This window comes from Heloderma suspectum, chromosome 4, assembly GCF_057233095.1.
Source record: "Heloderma suspectum isolate Gila_16-S chromosome 4, 16-S_ref, whole genome shotgun sequence".
NCBI lineage: Eukaryota > Metazoa > Chordata > Lepidosauria > Squamata > Helodermatidae > Heloderma > Heloderma suspectum.
This window is the reverse complement of record NC_139461.1, coordinates 164,896,734-164,917,897: the sequence shown is the minus strand read 5'-3', so window position 1 is coordinate 164,917,897 and position 21,164 is coordinate 164,896,734. Positions and strand designations below refer to the sequence as shown.

General features: G+C 44.7%; 1 protein-coding gene across 1 annotated transcript in view; it reads left to right on the top strand.

Moving 5' to 3' along the window:
* RXRG (retinoid X receptor gamma) overlaps nt 1-20,232 on the top strand; it is a 54,584-nt gene extending 34,352 nt beyond the window's left edge. The window contains exons 6-10 of the mRNA XM_084848174.1: nt 5,220-5,349; nt 8,146-8,278; nt 9,523-9,614; nt 13,679-13,784; nt 19,789-20,232. Coding sequence (XP_084704300.1) covers nt 5,220-5,349; nt 8,146-8,278; nt 9,523-9,614; nt 13,679-13,784; nt 19,789-19,936 — 609 coding nt within the window. The 3' untranslated portion in view covers nt 19,937-20,232. The remainder of the gene's footprint in view (nt 1-5,219; nt 5,350-8,145; nt 8,279-9,522; nt 9,615-13,678; nt 13,785-19,788) is intronic.
* Nucleotides 20,233-21,164: the final 932 nt, after the last annotated feature.

Here is a 21,164-nt window from a genome sequence, read left to right as displayed (position 1 = left end):
CTCCACAAACAAGTACAGCGTACCATTCTAAGTCACTTCACAGTAACATACTTCCAGGTTTGGGGTGTGTGTGGAGTGAACATCATCAGACTGGCAGGGGCTGATCAACCAATGCTAGAAGCTCCCACCCCATCCTTCCTTACAGCTAAGTAAACATTAGAGAAACACAGCTGCAGCCTTCTCCCTCCGCTGAAGATCCCGATGCAGCGAAACATTGAAGCTTCACATTAACTACCTCCTTCCAGCTGACAAGGCAAACATTAGAGGAACACAGGTGCAGCCTTCTCCCTCCCCTGAAGCTCTCATAAGAACATAAGTAGAGCCCTACTGGATCAGACCAAGGGTCCATCTGGTCCAGCATTCTGTTCACACAGTGGCCAACCAGCTGTCAACCAGGAAACCACAAGCAGAGCACGAGCGCAACAGCACCCTCCCACCCATGTTCCCCAGCAACTGGTGTACATAGGCTCACTGCCTCTGGTACTGGAGGTAGCAGATAGCCATCAAGACTCGTAGCTATTGATAGCCTTTTCCTACAGGAATTTGTCCATCCCCCTTTTAGAGGCATCCAAATTGGTGGCCATCACTACTTCCTGTGGTAGCGAATTCCATAGTTTAACTATGTGCTATGTGAAGAAGTCCTTCCTTTTATCTGTCCTGAATCTCCCACCAATCAATTTCATAAGATGACCCTAGGTTCTAGTATTTGAGAGAGGGAGAAAAATGTCTCCCTACCCACATTCTCCATACCAAGCATAATTTTGTAGACCTCTATCATGTCTCCCCTTACTCCTTTTTTCCAAGCTAAACAAGCCCAGCTGTTCTAACATTCTCTCATAGGGGAGATGCTCCAGCCCCTTGATCATTTTAGTTGTCCTTTTCTGCACTTTTTCCAGCTCTACAGTATCTTTTTTTGGTATGGTGACCAGAACTGTACACAGTATTCCAACTGTGGTCGCACCATAGATTTGTATAGGGGCAGTATGATGTTGGCAGCTTTAGTCCCAATCCCTTTTCTAATTATGTCTGACATGGAGTTTGTCTTTTTACAGCAGCTGCACACTGGGTCGACATCTTCATTGAGCTGTCCACCACAACCCCAAGCTTTCTTTCCCGTTCAGTCACTGCTTGTTCAGATCCCATCAGGTTATACTTGAAGTTGGGATTTTTTTGCCCCAACGTGCATCATTTGACACTTGCTTACGTTGAACCGTATTTGCCATTTAGATGCCCAGTCTTCCAGTTTGGAGAGATCCTTTTGGAACTCTTCACAATCCCTTTTTATTTTAACCACTCTAAATAATTTGGTGTCATCAGCAAAGCAAACTTGGCCACTTCACTGCTCACTCCTAATTCCAGATCATTTATGAACAGGTTGAAAAGCATTGGTCCTAGTACAGATCCCTGTGGGACCCCACTATTTACTTCCCTCCATTGGGAGAATTTACCGTTTATTCTTACTCTCTGCTTTCTGTCCTTTAACCAATTACTGATCCATAAGAGGACCTGTTCTCTTATTCCATGACTGCTAAGTTTGCTCAGGAGTCTTTGGTGAGGGACTTTGTCAAAGCCTTTTGGAAGTCCAAGTAAACAGTGTGTACTGGATCACCCCTGTCTACATGTTTATTGACACTCTCAAAGAACTCTAAAAAGTTAGTGAGACAGGACTTAACTTTGTGGAAGCCATGCTGATTCTTTTTCAGCAGGGCTTGTCCTTCTATATGCTTACTAATTTTATCTTTAATAATGCCTTCAGCCAATTTACCCAGAAGAGATGTTAAGCTAACCAGCCTGTAATTTCCCAGATCCCCACCCCCACCCCGGATCCCTTTTTGAAAATTGGTGTTACATTGGCCAAATTCCAGTCCTCTGGTATAGAGCCTGATTTTAGGGACATGTAGCATATTTTGGTTAGAAGAACAGCAATTTCATATTTGAGTTCTTTGAGAACTCTGGGTTGGATACCATCTGGGCCTGGTGATTTATTTGCTTTCAATTTATCAATGAGGTTGAGAACTTCATCTTTTGTCACCACTATTTGCCTCAGTTCCTCAAACTCCCTTCCTGAAAACATCCTGTCCTATATCTTCTGCAGTGAAGATGGATGAAAAGAATTCATTCAGCTTCTCTGCAATCTCCTTGTCCTCCTTCAGTACTCCTTTAACTTCATTGCCATCCAATGGTCCAACTGCCTCCCTAGCTGGTTTGCTGCTTCTGATATATTTAAAGAATTCTTTATTGTTGGCCTTGATGTTGTTAGCGATATGCTCTTCAAAATGCTTTTTTGCATCTCTTATTGTCTGCTTGCATTGTCTTTGTGCAAGCTTGTGCTGCCTTTTGTTTTCCTCACTTTGGCAAGATGTCCGTTTTCTGAAGGAAGCTTTCTTCTCTCTAATAGCTCCCTTAACACTGGTCGTTAACTGTGCCGGCGACTTCTTGGACTTGGTGCTACCTTTCCTAACCTGTGGTATACATTTTAGCTGGGTTTCTATTATTGTGGTTTTGATTAATCTCCAAGCATTTTGAAGGGTTTAATCCTCTTGACTCCCCCTTTTAGCTTCCGTTTCACCATTTCCCTCATTTTAGAGAAGTTTCCTCTTTTGAAGTCAAATGTGACTGTGCTGGGCTTCGTGGGCAATTTTCCACTTCAATATATATTAAATCTGATAGTACTGTGATCAATGTTTCCGACTGGTTTAACAACATTTACATCTTGTACTAGGCCCTGGGTGACACCATTTAGGATTAAATCCAAGGTCGCCTCCCCTCTGGTCGGTTCCATGATGAACTGTTCTAGGGCACAATCATTTAGGGCATCTAGAAATTTAACCTCTTTCTCTGAATGCTTTCTCCCAGTGCTGTGAAGGGGTGAATTAGTTACTTCCAGGAAGCAAGGAAGCACACATCAAAGTCATGCAGCTTTGACATAGCACTTCATACCCTTAGGAGAGTTAACCCTCTGAATACTTGAAGCACCGTGGCTCCAACCAGCCCCCTTTCTCCATTCCCTTGAAGCTCCCGATGCTGCGAAGAAATGAAGCTGCGAATTTATTACTTCTGAAAAGCAAGGAAGCAAACATCAAAGAAACGCAGCTTCGACATAGCTTTATATAGCTTCGACATAGCATATATGTGTTATTTCGATCCATGGGAATCTTAGTAACTTTGGGAGTTACTACGAAACATACTCACCGGTCTGCTGGGGGCGTCTGCGGGGGCGGGGAGGCAATCTGTCCCTCCCCCCGGAATCCTCCCTGGCCGGCTCCGCTCCGCAATGAGTCCACAGAGCCACTGGCCGGGCCCGTCCGCAGCTGGACTTGCGTCCGCTGCAGGGCTGTGGACGCAAATGGCGACCAGCACAGCTGACGCCATTTGCTTCCCTGCTCTTTTCGTGATAGGCTACGTAAATATTTACATAGCCTATCACTGAAAAGCACAGGGACGCAAATGGTGTCAGCTACACCGGACGCCATTTGCGTCCGCAGTCCGGGGCAGTGGATGGAAGGCAGCAGACGGACCTGGACAGATCAGCCAGCAGCAGGTAGGGTCCATCTCAGGGGGATTTCGGGGGGTGGCAGGGGGGGTAGTCCATTCCTCCACGGACTCCAGGGAGCCAGATTCTGAAGAATCCTGCCTCACTGGACTCCGTGGCAGATTTGTCTGCCATTCCTACCTTTGGGGAGATCTCATATCCCTCTCCACATCCCTTACTTTTTTGGTTGTGACTAATACAGATCTTTCTCCCTCCAGTGTTTCTTTTCTGTTCCCAGAGCTTGAGATATTCAGATGGATATGGTGCTTTTGGCTGAACCTGAAGCAAGAAGCTGTGCTTGGGTCGTGTGTTCTCATTTGGTCTCATCTCATGAACCCCCTAACTTCTCCCCCTGCCCCAAACCCAGCCATAAAGGAGAACCCTACTGCAAGCTCAGTGTAGCTTTGGTCTCTGGACTCCAGGGGCTCACCAAGAGGACCTGTGCTGCTACTGCTGACAGCAAATGCTGGCAATACTTGCAGGCATAAGAAAGTGGGGCACAGCCTCTTGGGCTGCTGCCAGTGTTACAGCCGCCCTCTGGGCCCAGCCTCCCTGCCCCATGCCGTCCAGCTAGCATGGCTCCTCAGTGAGAAGACTGGAAAGACAACTGGCTCCCCAAAAGACAACTGGCCCTCCACTGCTGGCCCTCCCCTGTAATGTATAGGCAGGGGGATTGTGTGGGGTGTGTGGGGTGTTCTGGGATTTTACCAGCTTTCTTGGATTGGAAGGGCCGCAGCGATCCATGCTGTGACGACCTCCAGGCGAGACATGTGTGGCCGCCCTTGAAAAGTGTTTAGAAGCTCCAGCTAGGGCAGAATTTGGCTGCTAGAGTTCTGGCTGGTTTGCTTGGGCGCAGACATATTACCTCAGTTCTGAAGGAATGACATTGGCTGCCTGTTGGCTTCTGAGCCCAATTCAAGGTGCTGGTGCTTCCCTTCGAAGCTCTTACATGGCTTGGGGCCCAAATACTGGCAGGAGCTGCTCCTCCCACATCAACCGGCCTGTGCATCAGGATCACTGGAGGAGACTATTCTGTATATTCCAAAGAAGTACTTTTTCATTGACAGATGAGAGCCATCTCTGTGGGGCCCCCTGACTTTGGGATTCCTTCCCATGGGAAGGGCACCTGACACCAACATTGTACCCTTTTCAGCACCAGGTTGAAATGTTGTTGTTTTTTTAGCCAGGCATTTTAAATTCAAATTTGTGTTTTTCAGCTGGTTGTAATCTTTTCTATGCCTCTCAATTTTACTGTACTGAAGTTTAGGTTTTATGCACTTTTATTGTATCAAATTGTATTAAATATCTGATTTTTCTGTGTGCATTCTGCCCTGAAATCCTCTTTGGGATTAATTTTAAAAATAAATAATATAAACAGTAGGATGCATGCTTGCTTGGTATGGGTTGCTAGTAAGGCACAATTGGCCTTGCCAGTGTACCACACGAACTGAGGCTGTGCCCCAGAATCCTCTGCAACATGCAAGGGCTCTATGGTGGACTTCCATGCATTCCTCAGCAGATATGTTGATGCAAATTGTTTCTGCATAAAATGGAAAATTTTGAAACCAATGCTATAGATCTCCAAACATTTTAATGGTAATAATTTAGAGGTTTAGTATCTAGGGACCATGTCTACAGAAAGAACAAGGCGGTTGCTGATTTTACCGGCTTCCTGTTTCTCCCTTAGACCAATGACCCCGTCACCAATATATGCCATGCAGCTGACAAGCAGCTTTTCACACTGGTGGAATGGGCCAAGCGGATTCCACACTTCTCAGAGCTGACACTGGAAGACCAAGTTATCCTCCTCCGAGCAGGTAATGGGATCTTGGCCCCTACACCTTGCTGCTGCTTGAACTGACTCAAATACTAATTTATATTAAGAGCAGAGAGCAATAATCAGAGCCCTTGCGTGATGCAGCTTTTGCTGGTCTGCACCATTGCAGACCATAGGTGATAGAGTGCATGCTTAACTGGGCCCTTGTTTTTTTAAAAAAAGGGCTCAGTCAAAATTGGAAGGGGGAATTTTACCCCTGGTGAAAAATGCCTCCCCAGTTTGGCAATAGTTTGGAGGATGTGTGGCTGCAGAATGGAGAGAAAATGCTCACCTATTTAGAGTGAGGGCAGGAAGCCTTGTCTTTACTCTGATTCGTCTTTGTAATGTCATCAGGTAGCCGAATCTGATGTGCGACACGGCATTGTCAGAAGTCCTATTCAGGGTGAGGGTAATGGTTCCTGCCTTGTCTTCAACAGATGGGTCCCCAAATTTTGGCTGGTCTTGGTGGCCAACCAAAAATGTGAGGTCACAAGACCCTCCCCTCCCCCAAAACACAGTGTTGTTGGGGGCAACGCCCTGCTCCCCTCATGCCAAATTCAAAGCTGGCTAAGTGGGTGGCTGTTCTTGGAACCAGCCCCAGCCTCCCTCTCCACCTCAGACCAGGAGAGGGAAGAGCTTGGGATTGTTCCTGCAGTTGCGCTGTGCCCCTCTGCGGTGCAGCACATGATCCCTCTCCCCAGCTCCACGGTTGGAAGGATGCATGGGGCTTCTCATACCTGCCAGAGGGTGGTGGGACACTCACCACAGTGAGCATTGCAAGCAGAATTGGAGACCCCTAGGCTCTGTGATATGTCACACAGCCAAATCTCATTGACACCATCTAAATCAGGGGAGGGCAACTGGTGGCCTTCCAGATGTTTTGGCTTACTGCTCCCATGAACCCTCACCATTGGCTGGCTAGGGCTAATGGGGGTTGGCGGTTGAAAGATGTGGAAGGCTGTAACTTGCCCACCCCAGCTCTAAATGGACTTCTGGGCAGTTCCACGTATCGAGCTGGATTTGTTTATTGACTGTCTGCACAATGCTGTGATGTTGTCCCACTGGGTACATGATCCCAGATCCGCAGGGTCACTTGGGAGAACATTTTGGGTCCTCGAAGCCTCCTTTTTCACGCCAAAAATGTTCACCCACAAAAATCTGGTGCAGCCCTAAAAAAAATGCCCTGTGTTTACAAAACTAATGTGCCAGGGGAAAAGGTTCTGTTCTAACCTTTTCCCTAATTCTGTAAGAATGGGAGGGGCTTTTTGTTTTGCATTGGGACACAGTCAAACATGCAGTTCCCCATCACTTGTTGCAGTCTGAAATGGTAGAGTCCTGCAACTGCTGCTGCTGCTGATTGAATGCTACCCTTTGTTTCACATGTGCCAGGCATAGATAATACCAATGGCTGCTGGGAGCCGCATTGTCTTAGGCTGCTGCTGCTTCTCTTCCTCTTCCGCCTTATCCTGAGGGGTTCTTGTGTGCTGAAGGGCCAAAGAGAGGGAAAGTGCTCGGCTCCCCTGAAAACTGGGTCACATGTCCTTCCGGCTGTCTACAAACATGTATTTCCAAAGATATGTACTACATACACACTTGTGTGTGTGCCCTCTCTCTCTCTCTCTCTCTCTCTCATATATATACGTATATATATGTATATGGGAGCCAGACCACTCTTAACATGGCCCTCTGATATTCAGTAACTATATGTTTAGTGCTACCCTATTTCTGACTAGAGTTGCCAACTTTTGGGGGCAGGATTAGTGTGTCTTGAATGGCACAAGATAGGAAAACAATTAGCGAGTGAACCTTTTCCTGGAATGGGGATGGAAGTGATGAATAAAGTAGTCCCGCTAAATTTCTGCCTTTTGGACATCTGTTAAAGATCACTCTCATCTGGATAATGAGACCCAATAGCTTTCCTACTTGTATTCAATGTATGAGCTTTTTAAGAGAAAAACACCTGTAGTCTCTGTGCAGCAAGGTAAAACGCTCAAACCTAAATAATCCATCTCACCTCAAATATAAATAACCATCTCACATTCTCCTCTCCTGCTTTGTTGCCCATACTCCAAAATGGCCTTACTATTGCTTCCTAATTGCACTCTTTCCCATTATTCCCTCCTCTTTTAAAGGGAAGTTTAAAATTCTGGCAACAGAGTTCTCCAGTATAAACATCTCATGTTACATTTGGTACTGTTTTTATTTATTTGTTACGTTTATATCCCATCTTTCCTCCGAGGAGCACAATCTTCCTCTCCATTTTATCCTCACAACAACCCTGTGAGGTAGCTTAGGTTGAGAGTCAGTGACTGGCCCAAAGTCACCCGGTGAGGTTCATGGCCAAGTGGGAACTAGAACCTGGATCTCCTGGCTCCCAGTCCAACACTCTAACCATTACAACACATTGGTTCAGTCCTCTTCCATTTCAAATATATAGTTACACATGGAGAAACATCCATTTCTGAAAACCCATGCAACAGTACAGTGAGAGTAACTCATATAGCTAGTTTGGAGAGAGAGAGATTTTAATGGTTAAAGAATTCTGTGTTGCTCAAAAGCTTGCGTTCCTCAACACATGCATATATTAGTCCAGTCCAAGTTAACAGCAAAGCCTTTAAAGAAGCAAGTCCTGTTAAACTGTTCCCATGGGAAAGGTGTGTATTTTATTTATTTATTTATTCATTCATTCATTCATTCATTTCATTTCTATACCGCCCAATAGCCGAAGCTTTCTGGGAGGTTCACAAAAATTAAAACCAAACAGCACACAATAAAACATATCCATCTTCTCTTTTAGGTTGGAATGAACTGCTGATTGCCTCTTTTTCCCATCGCTCTGTCTCGGTGCAGGATGGTATCCTCCTGGCTACTGGCTTACATGTGCATCGGAGCAGTGCGCACAGCGCTGGGGTGGGCTCCATTTTTGACAGGCATGTTTTTCCTCTTTGTCTTGACATTTGAACTTTCCTAGATAATGTCTGATTTAAGTTTTGATGGAATAAGAAACTTAGCTAGGGAAAATGCACTTTTGGAACCCTGTGGGAAGGAGAAAGCTGTCCAGGAGGTAGTTAGCAGCAAAAAGCAGGGGTGGGGCTTGTCTGCTGTAGTGCCATCCTCTCAAAACAGCCTTTTGGTTTTCAAAAATGATCTCAGGGCTCATTTACATGCATTTGTGTACAATATGTAGTTAGCCCCTCGTGTTTGGATGGCTGTTTCCAGTCAGCTGGTTTCTAGCATTAACAAGCATTGCTCTACTGCTGTAAGGTACAAGCAGAATTGCAACTGACTTCTGACAGGGATATTGCACTTTTTTCATGGGTTCATCCTGCTGTGTTCCATCCACCTCAGTGGGTGTGCCATAGCTGCTTTTGGGGTGGGGGAAGGTCCAATTTATGAGTGGCCACTTGAAACACAGCACACCTTTGTAGTGGATATCATTTTATGACCCTGCCTATTTTTAAATCAGTCTTCTAATTAATGCTAAGACACTATTCTGGCTGTAATTGAAGTAAAAAATTAAATAGAGAAATACCAGTTAAATTAAAGAGTGTTATAGCGCTATAACAGTGTAATGCTATAGTGCTATTTAAAAAAATTATGAAAAAAGTTTCTAATTATTTCCATTGCTAAAATGGTTTTTCTTTTAAAATTAGCATTATAGTGCTATAACATTCTTTCATTTAAGTAATATTTTGCTAATACTGTAGTATCTATAAAAAGCATAGTTGGAAAAAGCATTTTAGCACTATTTATAGGATCAGTTAAAAATAAATAAAATGGTGCCCACCACAAAGATTATAATGAATATGTGCTGAGGTGTGATAGGCTGACCTGCCTGATACATTGCTACCCTCACTGAAATCTGCCCTTTGAAGAAGACAGGAGAGTAGTGCTAAGGACAGCCGTACCTGTGGAGATTGCGCTACTCTTCTGTTCTGCTGGAAAAAGTCAGACTTCCTGTGCTCTGAGAAAAGATGGAAGAACCATGGGGAAAATACAGGATGACAATGCTTGGGCAATGGGGACCTGCACATCCTCTGTCAAAAGTGAGTGAACAAAGCATGGCAATTCCACTCTTGACTGCCCAATGTGGAAGCACCTTGATCTCCATGAGCGAATTCAGTGCCACACCTTGGCCCTTGTCTCTAATTCCCCATCTTGTCTCTGTATTAAGGGTTCTTACTGAGCTGGTGTCCAAAATGAAAGATATGCAGATGGACAAATCTGAGCTGGGGTGCCTACGAGCCATTGTCCTCTTCAATCCAGGTAAGCCCTGATGGCTGGGGAAGGTGGGCATCTTCATTTAGCAACTCTCTGCCCAGGGTCAACTCACCCAGTTAATAAATTACTCTAGAGTGCAGTTCATCTGGCCTTGGGGATTTGAACTCATTCGAAGTAATTAGGTGTTCCTTGACTATAAGCCTATCGATCTCAAGCTGCAGTCCTGCCCCTTCAGCCTGTACTTCGCCTTTGCCAGGGTCATAGACCCTCTTTTGGGAGAAGACTGAGACAAAGTAGGAATTGAGCACTTCTGCCTTTTCTTTGTCAACTTCTCTGTCATTTCTGTGGTCATTGAGAGGGCAAGCCTCATTCAGCACAATGGGAGAAAAGACCCCTTGACTGGGGTCATGGGCTATGTTCTAGTGCTTATTTTCAATAATGTTTTAAAAGTTGGTCCCTCAGCATCCTGCTCCAAAACGGCAATGAAACTTCCGGAAAACACAGAGGGAAAGGGTTGGGTCACTGAGGTCAGAGCGACACAACCCACAAAGACCGGGCTACACGTCCCATGGGCAGGGCTAAGGCAGCGAACCCAGTGCGATTGTGGGAACAGGTCAGTAATGGAGCCGCCATAACCGGGAAAAGTCAGACTATAAGCAGTCACAGAAGAAGTGGTTTTTCTGAGATAAGATGCAACACTGGGGCTGAATGGCCATGACGTTATGGAACCACAGAGACCCCACGGCGTAGGCAGGTTGGAGTAAATCTCTGGTAGAAACACAGCCCAGGATTTGCTGGGGGATAGTTAAACTGTTATAAAACTGCTACAAGTTTATAATGTAGATATAGCCCACTTTAAGCTAGTTTGTTCACCAGGATATCATGGGGCACTTTGTCGAAAGCTTTGCTGAAGTCGAGGTATATGATGTCCACAGCATTCCCACAGTTCACAAGGGAGGTACTTGATAAAAAAATGAGATCAGATTTGTCTGGCAGGATTTGTTCTTGACAAATCCATGTTGGCTTCGAGTCATCACTGCATTGTTTTCAAGATGCTTACAAATGGATTGCTTGATAATCTGCTCCAGAATTTTCCCAGGGATTGATGTCAGACTGACTGGTCTGTAGTTCCCAGGTTCCTCCTTTTTACCCTTTTTGAAGATAGGGACAACGTTAGCCCTCCTCCAGTCATCTGGCACTTCACCCGTCCTCCATGATTGCTCAAAGATAATTGACAGTGGTTCTGAGAGCTCTTCTGCCAGTTCCTTTATTACTGTAGGGTGCAGTTCATCTGGCTCTGGAGATTTGAACTAATTCAAAGTAATTAGGTGTTCCTTGACCATATGCCTATCGATCTCCAGCTGCAATCCTGCTCCTTCAGTCTGTACTTTGCCAGGGGGGTCACAGACCCTCTTTTGGGAGAAGACTGAGCCAAAGTAGGAATTGAGCACTTCTGCCTTTTCTTTGTCATCTGTTATCATTTTGCCATTCTTATTTAACAGCTGAACCACCATTTCTTTCCTCTGTCTTTTACTATGCACATAGCTGAAGAAAGCTTTTTGTTGCTTTTAGGATCCCTCGCTAACCTCAGCTCGTTCTCAGCTTTAGCCTTCCTGACGCCATCCCTGCAATTCTGTGCTACCTTCCTGTACTCTTCCTTTGTTGCTTGGCCTTCCTTCCACTTCCTATATGTGTACTTTTCTGTTTTCAGGTCATCTCTAAGCTTTTTGTGAAGCCACATTGACTTCTTCTGTTGTCTTCCACCTTTTCTTCTTGTTGGAATTGTTTGTAATTGTGCCTTGAGAATTTCCTTTTTTTAAAAATTCCCACCCATCTTGGATTCCTTTTCTCATTAGAGTCGCTTGCCATGGGACCTTACTTATCTTTATTCTGAGTTTATTAAAATCAGCTTTCCTAAAATCCAGGGTACAGCGTAGCTGAGCTACACTCAGCTTTTGCTTCCTTTAGAACCAAGAACTCAAGTATAACATGGTCACTTTCCCTCAGAGTTCCTGTAACTGCTACTTTACCCACTAAGTCAACTCTGTTGGTTAGGATCAAGTCAAGGATAGCCAATCCTCTAGTTCCTTCCTCTACTTTCTGTAGGAGGAAGTTATCTGCCACACAAGTCAGGAATCTCTTGGAGGGGCCATGTTTTGCAGAATTTGTCTCCCAACAAATATCGGGAAAATTGAAGCCCCCCATTACTACTACATCATGCTTCCTTGAAACATTGGCTATTTGCTTTTCAAAAGTTTCATCCTCATCTTCTCCTTGATTGGGTGGCTGGTAGTAGACTCCGACCACCAGGTTCCTTTTATTCTTTGCTCCGTTCATTTTAACCCAGATGCTCTCGATGGGGCTACCAAGCTCCTCCTCCTGTATTTCTGTTCAGAGATATGTATTTTTAACATATAGTGCAACCCCATCTCCCTTCCTGTTCCTCCTGATCTTTTTGAACAAGTTATATTCTTCAATTGCTGTATTCCAGTCATGAGAATCATCTCACCAAGTCTCAGTTACACCTATCAAGTCATAATTTCTCTCCTGTATTAAGAGTTCAAGTTTGTTCTGTTTGTTTCCCATATTCTGGGCATTAGTATTATAGTATATAGACACTGAAGACCATGTGTTTCATAGTCTGACTTTCTTCCTACATGTTTCTGAAGACTATTATTGGGCGCTATTAGAGCTGTTCTCTCCATTGCGGTGCATGAGCCTTCGTCCATGGTTACCCCAACTTTACAGCTCCCTTCCCTGTAGGATTCAGTTTAAAGCCCTCCTGATGAAGTTCTTCATGCTGTGGCCAAACACATTCTTCCCAGCCTTTGTGAGGTGCAACCCGTCCCTTGCCAACACATCTTCCAGGAAGTATAGCCCGTGGTCACAGACTCCAGATCTCTCTTGTCGGCACCACCTTTGTAGCCAGTCATTCACCCGGAGTATTTTCCTTTCTTTCATTAGATATAAGACAGCAGGCTTAGGCTTGGGCCTGGCTGACTCTGTATCACCATTGTGTCATTGGGCCATTTGCAGCAGTAGGACCGATCTGGAGCTGAGCAACAAACAGGGGCTAACTGTATATTTAGTCATTTAATGCACCACATTTGGGTAATTAAGTTTCTACATAAGAGGCGTGCAACCTCTTAAGCCTCAGAGAAGGGTGCAACTTCTTGAGGATTGTTGGTTTGGGGCTCTTATGTAGGAGGCGTGCAACCTCTTGAGATTCAGAGGGCTTGAAACTCTTTGAGATTTCTTTGTAATTAAGCTTGTACCTAAGAGGCATGTAACTTCTTCAATCTTGAGCTTCAGAGAGCCTGAAACTCTCTGAGATTTGTTTGTAATCAGGTTTGTGCCTGAGAGGTGTGTAATCTCTTCAGCCTCAGAGAGCGTGCAACTCTCTGGGGAGGTTCTACTTTTGCTTATTTCTTTTTATTTCAGTAAATCTCCTTTTCTTTCATCTACATTGGTTGTGTGCATGTTCTTCTCCACCTCATAAGATCCCAAACCTCTCAGCCTGATCAACTGAGTGGTCCTGGGTAAATTGAAATCCATTATTTCACACCATCTTCACTAAGCAGCTGATCTACTGTTACTTTTGTCCTCCTTTTACTTCGAACATATGTAAAGAAGCCTTTTTCATTGTTGTTCTCAGCATCCCCTGCCAACCTTAGCTCATTCTAAGCTTTAGCCTTCCTGACGCTATCTCTGCAATTCCGGGCTTTCTGCCTGTAGACTTGCTTAGTGACCGGTCCTGCCTTCCACCTCCTGCATGTGCCCTCTTTGATTTTCAGATCATTGCTAAGCTTTTTGTGTAGCTGCATTGGCTTCTTCTGTTGTCTTCCTTTTTTCCTCTCATTGGAATTGTTCCTGATTGCACAGTGTTGTAGCTTTTGCCAAATTCATAGCTAACGTGCACTTTAGGTATCTGGATGACTGCCTGTGGTGGCACTACTGTCTACCTTTTCTACATGCTGTAGTGCTGTTATCTCTAAAGGTGGTTGCAATAATTTTGCCCATTAAATTCTGCATCCAACAAACCAGGGATGGGCAGGTAGCTGTTTCTCTTGATTTCGTTCTTTTTTTCCTGCCTGCTTTCTCCACATCAGATGCCAAAGGCCTGTCCAGTCCTGCAGAGGTGGAATCGCTACGTGAGAAAGTTTATGCTGCTCTGGAGGCATACACCAAGCAAAAGTATCCTGAGCAGCCTGGAAGGTAAACAGAAGTTGGTTCAGCACTAGAGATGTTGGAGAAATCTGCAACAGATATTTTCATGAATCCAAACAACGGATTCTGCAGCAGGCTGGCTTTTCCCCTGTCAGACGGATTCCACAGACTTGCGGACCGGTTTTCTAACCTTCAGGAGTTTTGAGCAAATTTTGTTGTAAAAAAATATGCAAAAATAAGAAAAAAACCTGGCTGAAAGTGTGTATTTCCCCCATTGGCTAAAGCGTGAAAATGTGTATTGGGAGATTTGCACATTTTGAGCGAAAACGCGCATTGTTGCACACATGAATTTGCGCAAATTTGCACACATTCAGAAATGGGGGAAATCCAATTCCGTTGATGGGTGGACAACAGAACAAAAGGCGTTTGACAACCCATGAAACACATCCCTACTTAGCACCACTCTTAATGCATAATGGTGTTAGGATGTGTAGAGTACTTCTGACAATGGTGCTGGAACAGAGACATTCACAGAACCTCAGAACCAAAAAGGGGCTAAAGATCATCTATAACAGTGGTTGCAGTAACCTTACTGAAGCTAAGTAGGTCTGGGGGTTGTAAATTCAGTCCTGTTTAACCTCAGAACCTGCACCAAATGGGTCCGAAGCACCCCAGTGGGTAACCAAGCTAATCCCAACAGACAAACATCACTACAGATAAAATTGTAAATTGAAATCTATTTAAGGCTTTATTTCAGAAAAATACAAAATATAAAGGAAGTGGCATGGTGGTTATATGAGTGTTAGAAACTTTCTGTATAATTACAGGGAAAGAGAATGCAACGAAAATAGAAGATTAATCAAAAGAATTGCAATTGCCAAAGCTGGTATTATGAATTTGGCTAATAAGATAACAGCTTGAGCTTTTAACATTGTTATGACTCCTCCTTCTAACTTTCTCCTGTTTACTACTTGTAGTTCAAAGCTAAACTAAAACAACCTAACCTAAGTATTAACCCTCCCGTTACTTCCTCTTGCTTCTTACTTGAATATAAAAGCTACACTAAAGCATTACTAAGTTCCTCTAGGCATGTGAAAAATAAGGGTCGGAACTAGAGTGAAAGGAAAACCCAAGACCTGGAAATAGTTCCATTTGCCAACTCTGAAGATGGGATTACAAATCCCATCCTCAGAAATAACCTCCAAGTGTCAAGCTTAGAAATCACTCCCAAACTCAGAAATAATTCTAAGTTCTACTTTCAGAAAATATACTAAGTTCCAAAGTCTAAGAGTCTAAAGAGGTCCATAGTTACCCAAACTCTTGGGTCTGGTGGTGAAGCAACAGCAGCAGGAACAGCAGCAGCAAGGAGCTCTCATTACCTGTGCTTTTATGTCCCTGCTCTGGTCAAAGGTGGGGCCCACGGAGCAACGAGACGATCACCTTCCAATCAAAATGGGGTGCACGTGGTTAGAGCATTTGCTCACCAATCAGAAGCAAGGTGTCTCATCTGTCTCCCACAATTTCATGTGTTTGGGGAATATATCTCACATAATTCCAAATGGGTTTCTTTGAAATGTCCCAAAATATGACCGCCATCTGGGCATGTTATCTTGATTTACACATTTCTCCCTGGTATATCTTCTGTGAACTCCGAGTCATCTTTGGCCATTTTTGGTCATATCTGCCTGAACACCTCCTCCCAGTTGTCGCTCATGCTCGGCTACAGCTTCCCTACCCAGCTAGCATTTAGTAAGGACATTCTCTTAGCAGGTGTACACCACGAGATGTCAAAACAGTACTTTTCCTCCTCTTAATAGGCATCTGAGCATGCTTGATTCTTCTGTTCATCTCTGCCAGCATGTTGTGGCCTTGAACAAGCTCTGTGAAGTCACTTGTAAAGACAGCTGCACTTTTCCCCCTTTCTTCTAAGACAGTCCTGCAAAATCTTAGTTAGAGTCTCAGTTAGTGAAATAATATCATTTAGCATAGAATCAAACTTCAAGGTCTTCTCACCCAGGGGTCAAGAGTCTGGAAACTAAAGCTGGTTACGAGTCTGGGGTCTTTTAGGGGCTCTTCTTGTAGGTCTCCCCAAAACCCTCACTCAGGTCCTTCTACCATTCCAGATCAAATCAGCCATCTGTACTCTTTGTTAACCCTTTTAGTACCAGATTAACAGGGGTGGCCAGTGTCTGGATGGGAACCCTTTGAACCTCACCTTGAGTTCTCTGGAGGAAAGGTGAGATATAAATATAATCAATACATACCTTTATTTCTCAGTTCCTACTCAACCTTCAATCCCAAAACACATTTATCTCCCCTAGGAGCTTGGGACAACAAAAATATATTGAGATATATTTGGTCCTCACAACAATCCAGTGAGGTGGGTTAGACTGAGGGATAGTGGCTGATCTAAGATTGCTCAGCAAGTTTCATGGCTAAGCAGGATTAGAACCCAGGTCTCCTTGGTCAAGATTCAACAGTCTACCACTTCATTGGCTTTTGGTGGAGCTAGGAATTTGTCTGTGAGCGACTGTTTCTGATGCAAGCACTTCTTGTCTGCTCTTGTGAATAAAAGCGTCTTGAATATCCTGCAGGTTTACATTTATTTTCACTTCCCATAGGGGGAAAAAAATAGCCCAGAGGTTTGATGTGGAACAGGAAGTCAGATATGCACCATTTTTCTTTGGGGTTTTCCCTGCTCACTGGGGAAATAAAATCTCAACAGGAATGTTAAAGGGAGTATTGATCTGTTTTGGCGTGCTAGCGTGACAGTTTAGGCATTTGCCATGTCAGCCAGAATCTTTTTCTCCAAACTAGGTTTCAGCTACTCCACAGTTAGCAACCTTTCTCATAGGAGTTCTGTGCCTTTTGTCTCTGACAAATGCAGGAACTCCACTGCTTAATTTCTAGAAAAAAAAAATGCTGTGGGGATAGGATGGAGCATTAGCAATGGGGAAACGCAAAGTAGAGTAGAGAAACCAGTTTTGAAGATTAGGGATGGCAGAGAATTCCGCCACGGATCTCAGTGAGGCCGAATGCCAGTGCATTCGGCCCCCCGAAATCTGTGGCAGAACGAAGGCCCCCCGCCCCACTACCCCGCGAAAGGCGCGCAAAACGTAGCACCTACCTGGTGCTGTTCTCGCTGCTTTGCGAATGGCGGCCGCGTCTGCGGCCGCCATTCGCTTCCCCATTTAGGCTGTGATAGGCTATATAAATACTTACGTAGCCTGTCACGGCTAACGCAGGGACGCCATTTGCGTAGCCTATCGTAGCCTATCATGGTGAAAAAAAGGGACGCAAATGGTGGCGGCTACGGTGGCTGCCATTTGCATCCCTGCGCAGCCTATCCGCGCAGCCCAGCGGATGCCATAGAGCAGAGCTGGCTGGCGAGGGTTTCGGGGGGAGGGATGGAGCGCCTCCCCCCGCACTGCGGATGTCTCAAAATGAAACAGGTAAGTTGTTTCGTACATCCCTATTGAAGATTGCCTCAATTCTCATGCTCAACTTTTCCTTCCTTGGAGTGGCCAACCCACACCACAAACCATCTTTGTGGTGCCTATGTTGCCCAATTCTGCCACCTGCTGGCCAATATGCAGAAGTATTGCAAATGCAAAACCATTATTTCCCTTAAGAACACTAATCAGATGCTTTCTGAATTACGTCTGCTGCCTGACGTCTGGAGGCACGGTTGCTCAAATTATCTAGGTGAAGGATCCTCTCTTGAAGTAGCTTCCCTCCACCTCGCCACTCCTACAAGCCTTTTGCTACTTTCAACTAAAGTATATGGGGCAGCTGAGCACTTGCCTTGGAAGGCTCACAAATGATTTTCTTATAGCATAGTTAAACCTTCCTTTGACCCTGACTAATACAATTCATAGCCAAGGAGTTCTGGAGTGGATTTTACCATGTGTGCTTGCTTCCTTAATGGCTAAGCCTTTCAGACTTTGTGTGACTTGCCACCTCTAGGTGAAGATACAAACCCTGTGCAAACAATTCTATGTAGAATCAACCCATGGAGGGGGGGAGGGGGTCATTTTATTTATTTACTTATTTAAAGTATTGGTATATTGCTTTTCTGGCCACCAGTGCCCACAAAGCAATGTTCAATAAAATCCAATAAAATCACAGCATAAAAAGCAAAAACAGAACATTCTTTAAAAACAGGCCAAATGTACTTTTATCATGCCATCTAGGCCTGCCCCTGACCTCCACATCTCTGTCAGGTCTCCTTTTCAGAGATAAATGCTTGTAGACGTGTAGGTTCTGTACAAGAGATCCCATCTATGCAGGGATGTTGGAGACAAAGACGGTGAGCATCCTCCCTCCATGTATTGATTCCCCATGGATATTTAGACTGCACAGGGTTAGACACACACATCATGACATTTGATGAAAGTGGCTTGAGCACACATTCGCTTCCTTCTGAGACAGTGGAGAATGTACATTTAAACCACTTCCACCATTTGTTCTATGTCTTCACCCTCCATTTTATAACAGTGGTTGCCTTGGTAGTTCCTGGTAGTTCCAGACATGTAAATGAACATATCTGTTCTGTGTGCTGATCCTTTTGACCTGTGGTTCTTTAAGGGCCACGTGGTTCTGTTTCTAGATTCAAATTCCAACCTAGAGATTGCTTCTCAACAGATGTTCTTCACCTGTTTTGGCTTTTTTACCTGTATGTCCCAGCAGAGCAAGAGCACTGCAGTCTTTGGACCTACAGTGGCCCTTAGCCTTCTATGCTGACAGAACCCAGTCTTTTCCACAAATGCAACTCCCTCTTTGTTGCTTACGGTGGCCACATGAAAGGGGCTCCTGTTTTTGTTCAGCATCTATCCCAGGAGTTTTGGCCTATAACCCCCATCATCCTTCACCATTGGCTATGCAGGTTAGGGCTGGTGGTAGTTGTAGGCCAAAACATTTGGAGGGCCACAAGTTTGTTTGTTTGTTTGTTACATTTCTCTACCACCCTGTAACCGAAGCTCTCTAGTCAGTTCACAACAAGTTGCCCACTCCTTATCTAACTCATTTGATAGTATATGGCAGGCTGGACAACTTCTGGAGATCCAGAGACCATTTTTGCCCCCTCCCTTTGGGGGGCACACACCCCTCCCATGGGTGCTGAAAGTGGGTGGGGGACAGGATTTAAAAAATTGTAACAAAATGGTGTCTGGAGCTGCTATAGAGCACTCCAAGGGTCAAAATTAGCTTGCAAACAAGCTATTTTGACCCATTTGGCACCCTGTAGCAGCTCCGGATGCCATTTTATTCACAAATTTTATACACACACACATACACACACAAATTGTTTTAAGTCCCCTTGAATTTTAGGGGGTGGCAGGGGCCACACTGGGGGTCTGTATGTGACTCATGAGCCACATGTTGTCCACCCCTGATATTGCTATAATGTTGAGCATAAATGTCCAGGCTCTCTCTTCCCCTGGTCTGCTAGGCCTGCAGATACCTTGATGGCATTTGCCAGAGACGTCCTGGCATGAAAGTGTGAGGGCAACAGCTTGGGCATCTTCATCCATGCTTGGGAAGTATGACTCCCTAGAGATGCAAACTTTGGAGGAATTATTCTCAAGGGTCTTTTCCTGCAATATGCCTCTTGCTCCCACCATATGGGAGCTCAGCAATCTCCCACATGGTGGACTGCACAGCACCCATTCTGAGCTACTTACCTGCAACTGTTGTTCTCTGAAAGAGTATCTTGTGCAGTCACGTATCCCATCCCTGCAGCAGGAGACCGTCTAGAGAGATCATGATCTCAAGCTTGAAGGTGTCTATGATGGCCTGTGAACGGAATTGATTATCCTTGTTATCCTTGTCATTTTATTTATATACTGTCTTTCCATATCATGCTAGGAGTGATTTATATTATTTTCCAAAGCAAATAGCAAAAAGAAGACAAATAGGCCTACAGCAATATATCCCAAGCTACAAATCACCATATGACTATTACTATTGGTATCACACCTACTAGGGGCTAAGAAAACCAGTGGTATCCAAACGACACAGATTTATCGAGGCTTTGCATTTCTGTTCCCTTCAGGTTTGCCAAACTCCTCCTGAGGCTGCCCGCACTGCGATCTATTGGCCTGAAATGCCTGGAGCACCTTTTCTTCTTCAAGCTGATTGGTGACACCCCCATTGACACCTTTCTCATGGAGATGCTCGAGACGCCACTGCAGATTACCTGACTGTGACAGGATGCCGAGGCGAGAGGATTAATGGTACTGAGGATTTCCATTTAGGATGTGGTGTTCCCTGTCCACTTGTGCCCGTTCCCATTCTCCTTCAATGTGGGATGTAATAAGGGGGTGGGGGGCACTTCTCTGAACATTATCTTTTAAAAGATGGAATTTTGTACTGATGTATACTTGTTTCTTTTACCCCTAACTGGCAGCTAGGTGGGGCAGGGCATCCTGCAGCTTGTCAGTAAAACAGCCTGTGCCACCTGTATAAATAATTGAGTTTAAATTATTTTTTCACTTCCAAATAAAATAATATATAAACAATTGGTGTAGATGTCACTGTTGTTTCTTGGGGTTCCTTCAGAACCTATATTAGGTAATACCTTTATTAGGCTAACTCAAGGTCACAAAAATGTGCAAGCTTTGGGGATCTCTGGACCTCTTCACCAGGCAGAATGTTGCAAAAAGTGGGTGGGGGGAAAGGGAGAGAAAAAAGGCTGACAATGTTGAACATATTCCTGCAGTGCCTGCCTCGCCACAATCTGATGAATGGCACAAGCATCAAGAGTAGCATCCAGATCTACAGAATACCAAAATATTTATCTGGGTGTAAAGAAGGTGTAACTGCCTCGTGTGGCGCCGAGTGGTGGGCGGCAGTATTGCAACCGAAACTCTCCCCACGACCTGAGTTTGATCCCAGTGGAAGCCGGGTCTTAGGTAGCCGGCTCGGGTCGACTCAGCCTTCCATCCTTCCAAGGTCGGTAAAATGAGTACCCAGCTTGCTGGGGGAAAGGTAGTCACGACTGGGGAAGGCAATGGCAAACCACCCCACTAAAGTCTGCCATGAAAACGCCAGCGCAAGCAGCATCCCTCTAGGGGTCAGTAATGACCCGGTGCTTGCACAGGAGGAACCTTTCCTAAAGAAGGTTTATTCAATCCAAGATGACTGGCGCATTTTAGAAAAACTCAAAAGGAGTCCTGTAGCCTTGAAGGTGGGTGGCAATTATTTGATATTATAAAGGTTTTGAATACATTGCTTCTGTTCTCATATGCTATCTGGCATAAGCATCCTTAACTGTGGCTTGGATTCTGCCAGATTTTCCTTACACTACTGTTACGAAGCACCAGAGGGCTCTCTCATAAAAGGAGAGGAGAAAAGAAGGGTGGTGGGGGAAGCAGCAGAATGTAAAAATACATAAAAGGTTTTTTTTTAAATTATTTTTTAAAACCCATA